At 58.2% G+C, this 4,729-nt stretch overlaps 3 protein-coding genes across 4 annotated transcripts in view; all 3 read left to right on the forward strand.

Moving 5' to 3' along the window:
- The window catches only part of LOC113217796 (uncharacterized transmembrane protein DDB_G0289901-like), a 6,052-nt gene extending 3,879 nt beyond the window's left edge, over window positions 1-2,173 (forward strand). Inside the window, exons 1-3 of one of the 2 annotated variants that reach the window (XM_026437854.2) lie at window positions 729-1,063; window positions 1,207-1,536; window positions 1,744-2,173. In XM_026437854.2, the coding sequence (XP_026293639.1) occupies window positions 908-1,063; window positions 1,207-1,536; window positions 1,744-2,103 (846 nt within the window). In that variant the 5' untranslated portion in view covers window positions 729-907 and the 3' untranslated portion in view covers window positions 2,104-2,173. Of the gene's footprint in view, window positions 1-728; window positions 1,064-1,206; window positions 1,537-1,743 lie in introns of those variants that run through there. The other variant, XR_008010851.1, reaches the window with a different exon arrangement.
- A 177-nt stretch (window positions 2,174-2,350) lies between these two features.
- On the forward strand, window positions 2,351-3,386 carry LOC113217791 (uncharacterized). Its single transcript, XM_026437849.2, has 2 exons — window positions 2,351-2,462; window positions 2,984-3,386. Exons 1-2 carry the CDS (start codon window positions 2,397-2,399, stop codon window positions 3,317-3,319), a joined length of 402 nt encoding a protein of 133 aa, XP_026293634.1. The 5' UTR covers window positions 2,351-2,396; the 3' UTR covers window positions 3,320-3,386.
- Window positions 3,387-4,351: 965 nt separating this feature from the next.
- Window positions 4,352-4,729, forward strand: part of LOC113217777 (uncharacterized) — a 1,922-nt gene continuing 1,544 nt past the window's right edge. Inside the window, exon 1 of the mRNA XM_026437832.2 lies at window positions 4,352-4,531. Within this exon, the coding sequence (XP_026293617.1) occupies window positions 4,463-4,531 (69 nt within the window). The 5' untranslated portion in view covers window positions 4,352-4,462. The remainder of the gene's footprint in view (window positions 4,532-4,729) is intronic.

Here is a 4,729-nt window from a genome sequence, read left to right on the forward strand (position 1 = left end):
CCTCCACCTCTACCGCCCACGTCACGAGCTGGACGCGGCTGGACGCAACGCAAGGTGTGGGGGTCGTATCGTATCGGGTATCACACCACGTCAAGGGATGCCGAAACACCCACACCAAAGCGCCAGCGCCGGGGGAGGAAAATAACAGAAGTTACAGGGTGTCGGTGTCGATGAAAGGGCAGTCGGCTGTTTATAGGCCGGGGGTGGTAGTTATTGCTTTACCTGAAAGGTGACATTTTAAATGACCGACGGGCTGCTGATTTACACTTTTGAAACACTTGCTTTAAAATTGAGGGTCTTGAAAACTTTAATAAAACTCTCACCTCTGTTTGACGGCAGTTACTATACTTAAGGGTCGTGGCGGTGAATGCCGTGTGAATGATGAGCTAATGACTTACTCGTTGTGTGTGTGTGCATGTGTGCGTGCGTGTTTCTCTCTCTGGCATGTGTCCTGCTCGCCACCGGAAGGGAGTGGAAGCAAGTGTCGGCCGGGCGCGGCGCGGCCGCCGTTCGGTATTCCCGTACAGGAACGTGCTCGCGGCTGCGGCTCAGGACCCGCGGTGGGCCCTGCGCGCCACCTGGCACCACGTGGTTGGACACACACAAAAAAATGACACGTGCACGCTGGGGTCTTGTACCTTGTCGCGCACCGCGGTCGCGGGGGAGGGGGGGGGGGTGCCAGGCCACCGCCCCTGGCCAGGTCCTACTTGTGTGTCAAGGGGAGCGGGTCGGCGCGGGGCGCGGCGAGGGCGGCACTCGGCGGCTTCGATAAGGGTTAGTGTTCGCGTTGCGACACTTCCATAAGGCGCCGCAGTTCCTGCCCCTGCTCCACAAAAGGCCGCCGCGCCCGGCCGCGGGCCAGTCTGGAGCCGCCGCCCCGCCCACGCCCCTACACGCCCATGGGCTCATGGGCTGCCCTATGGGCCGCACTCGCCACCCTGGCTGCTCGCGTCGTGGTCGGCTCCTGAGCACCCCCGCGGCCGGGCACCCGGGACTCATGGCGCTGCTGGTCGGCCTGGTCTGCGTCGCGGCCGCGCTCCCGCTTATGGACGCCATCTTCCTGGTAAACTTGTTGGGTCTCACTGATATAGGCGACACCAAGAATCTTCTTTTTATCGACTCTGTGACGTGTACTCTAACCCATATGGGATATCCCTCACTCGCAACGCTGTCCCTTCTTTCACACGTCGTCTTTGTTTTTCGCAGGCGCCGTGTCTGTGGAGGTTCCAGCGCTCGAGGAGCGCGCCGCCCGAAAGCCTCTCGTCGTGGAGACCCTCGCCGTTGACGGGCGCCCGCTTCCTGGTGACGGACGCGGACGCGTGCAGCCTGCTGTGCAAGGCGCCCCTCGCGCCCAGCGCCACCTGCCAGCGGTGTTGTCGGGGCGCGGCGACCCCGGGGGTCTCCGGCGCGCTGTGGGGGTCCCCGGGGCTGTCTCCTTGGGGGTCGGGCCTGTCTGGCCTAACGTCACCCTTGGCCAGCCTGCTTGCAGCCCTGGGCTGGCCCAAGCCGCCCACGCAGGTGGTCGCCGGCGCTGGGGTGAGTAGATATCCGTCAGCACCACAAATTAAATTACATGTTTTGAACAAAAGCATGTAAATTTTAAAAGTTAAAAACTTGTGTTTTTAAAGTTTCAGTTGTTTATTTTCCTTCAAACATTTACCTTCAGTGAAGGATAACAAGTTTAAAAGAATTTTAAAAAAATGTAACGATGGGGTACGTAAAGCAGTACAGCTCGCGTTGCAGATCGCGGCCACCCCCGGCGCGTCCCTGCCGCTGGTTCCAATCAACCAGCTGCCGGGTGTCATCAACCAGGTGTTGGGCGTGAAGCCGAGCGGCTGGGGTGCCACCGGCAGCGCCACCGGGACCGGGAGTGCCGGCGGGAGCTTCGCCGGCGGGGCGAGTTTCGCCGTCGGAGCCAACGAGAAGGAGACGGGGACTGCCAGCGGGAGTGCTACAGGCGGGAGCCCTGCGAGCGGTCCCGCTCCGGGATCACCAAGTAGCCCGACGGCCACCGGCGTCAGCTCCGGGAACAGCACCTCGACGACGACGGTCCCGACGACCACCACCAGGCCCACCTCCACTACGCCAGCGGCTGCGGGATGAGACGCGGGTGCTGCAAACCCTTTCCTTAACTCAACGGATGACCAAAATAAAGCGCGGCATTACTCCATCATTTCTTCTGTACCCGAGTTTTTGTTAGCGCATTAGTGATTACGCACTAAACCCAGAATCGAACCCGCTTCCGCCTTGCAGGCCGCTGTTGCGCTATCGGTGAAATTCGGCACGGGTGCCATGCCGGGGGGAAGGTGGGAGGGTGCGGGTGGCGGGGGTCGGCGGCGGTGGCAGCTGATATAAAAGCCGCGGGTCCGGCGGCGTCCCTGGCGTGTGTCCGGAGAATGGCCTCGCGCGTGGGGATAGCCGCCGCGCTGCTGGCCGGCCTGTGCGTCTGCGCGGCCATCCAGGTAAGCGCACCGGGCCGCCGCCGTGCACCTCCCGTGGGCTGAAGGGTTCCCCCTCGGCTGCTCCTCAATGTGGCGTCCAGGGATGGGGTCGCCGCGCGGTAATGCGCAGCAGTGCAGCAGCCAGGAAATACAAGTTTATACCTCACCAATAAGTGGCGGACTAACCACGGGCACTTTAGAAGTGCAGCGGTGCGGGTGGGCGGGGCCGCTACCCTACCCGATGGGAGCCGTGAAGCGCAGTGGTCAGCGACGATAGGCAGACCAGGCAGACCCACTCGCACGCCGCACGCCTGCATGCGATGAAATATACCAGGTGGCTGATTCACGCCGCGCACTTTCGTATTTATACTGTACCGCATGCACGCGTGCGGGAGGTCGCCTACTCGCACGGGGCCATAAGAGCCGTGTCCGTTTAATAGGGCATCCCGTTGACGCACGCGTACCTACATCGCCTACCTTGCCAGGCGCGCGTCGGGGGAACTTGTGTGTACTGTTTCTCTGTTTCATGTTTACGTTTTCAGGCGCCCTGCTTGAGGGGCAAGAGGGGCGTCACCAAGGCCGAAATACTGCTGGACGACGTGGCCTGCTACAGCAACTGCCGGAACGTGCAGCCGGACAAGTTCAGCGAGACGTGCAAGTTGTGCTGCCCGACTTGGCTAGGGGGCACGGGCAACGACGTCGCATCTCCAGCCCCAGGGGAAGCGGCAAATACCGCAGGTACAACAACAGCACAACAAGGAGAAACGAATAAAAGGGAATCCACGACCCCATCCACGGACCCGGCCACAACGCCACAACCGACGGTGGACGCGACGGATACTGCCTCCACTGCCGCTCCACCCACACCTGAAGCGTAGGGGAGGTAGACTAATGACCAATGTTCTGTACACCAGCAATGAGAAATAAAGTAAACCTAACTACCTAGCACGTGCACTATACTAGAATAATTCAATTAGAATATTGGGCGGGGGCGGGGATGAAGGAAAATCTCTGCCACACGCGTGCCGCTAGGGTGCCAAAAATATTTTTTTTTGATTTCTCAAAATATTCATTTGGTTTCTGGTTGTGGTAGTGGACCTAATGAGTTTTGAAAAAAAAATATGAGCCTGATCGCTACCGACTTAGTGGTCGCGCAAAAGCCGCGCAAAGCTGAGCAAAGCTCTCAAAGTTTCGTTTTACGTTTTTTATTTGCTCATTGAAAAAGCAAATTCCAGCGCCGCTTAAAACTGCTTCAAGAAAGAACGCAACCAGGCGGTCCGTACTGTGACGCAAGGAATCGATTTCCGAGGTCCGTTTGATTCTATCAGGACATTTTTAGCCTCTATTCTCGAAAAACGCGAATTTTAGGGGTTTTCTCTCTACTTTCGACCCGGACGGCTCCGCGGACACCCAAGCGCCTGAGGACCATTTCAAGGTATGAAAATGATTTCATGCTCTTCGGCTTGCAATAACAGATACTGTCTCTAGCGCGCCCCCTCTTGGAGTAAAAAAAAAAGGGAAAGTGAAAAAGTTGCCCAAAAATGGTCCAAAATGGTCCAAAATGTTGCGTTTATTGCGTAAAAGTAAAGGAGAAAGCTGGGGGAGGAGGACATTTTCGCCTTCTGGCACAGACACTCTCGGGGACTGTCCAAAAATTATGTTTAAAGGTCGTACAAGTGTTATTTTTTTAGTAAACTGAAAACGAAAACCCGTTGTATGCAAGATGCAAGTTTTCTAAATCAGCGAGTGAATGACTATGAGAGATAAAGAGGCTGTGACGAGGCCCGCTTGTTCTCGGAACAAACGCACGGTAGTCGCGGCAAGCCACGCCGTGCGACACTGCGCCACACCGCGCCACGCCACGCCGCACCCATGGGCTCCGACACACGCGCCCGCGTACTTAACGCCCGCGCACGCCTAGCCACCCCGGTTGTCTCGCCGAGCCGCGACAGGAGCCGAACGCTGCGACAGTCACTGCTTACACGCACTCGAAAGGCGACCGGCGCGTCCCGGCCATCGACATGGAGGTCCTCACCAAGCTCGCCGTCCTGGCCGCCATCTTTGTCGTCTCCGGAGAGGCCCTTTTTGCGGTGAGTGATGAGATGCGGTGTCACGAACGTGAGTAGTTGTTATTGAGATGTGCAAATTCGTGGGTCATAAGTTTCTGACGGGCGATTTGATTTCGGTTTTGATGGGTGCATGGCTCGCGGTGTAGAGCCAAAGGTTGTGTCGAAACAACAAACAACATCGGTCGCCCGGCACTTGCTCTTTCGCCCAGAAGGGGGGGG

This window comes from Frankliniella occidentalis, unplaced genomic scaffold (assembly GCF_000697945.3).
Source record: "Frankliniella occidentalis isolate FOCC.00 unplaced genomic scaffold, Focc_3.1 Scaffold20, whole genome shotgun sequence".
Lineage (NCBI taxonomy): Eukaryota > Metazoa > Arthropoda > Insecta > Thysanoptera > Thripidae > Frankliniella > Frankliniella occidentalis.

What these genes read in the sequence shown, in the direction of transcription:
- LOC113217791 (XM_026437849.2), top strand. Translation starts at nt 2,397, where the DNA reads ATGGCCTCGCGCGTGGGGATAGCCGCCGCGCTGCTGGCCGGCCTGTGC. An exon ending in GCGTCTGCGCGGCCATCCAG is followed by an intron (nt 2,463 to 2,983) that starts GTAAGCGCACCG and finishes TTACGTTTTCAG; the next exon opens with GCGCCCTGCTTGAGGGGCAA.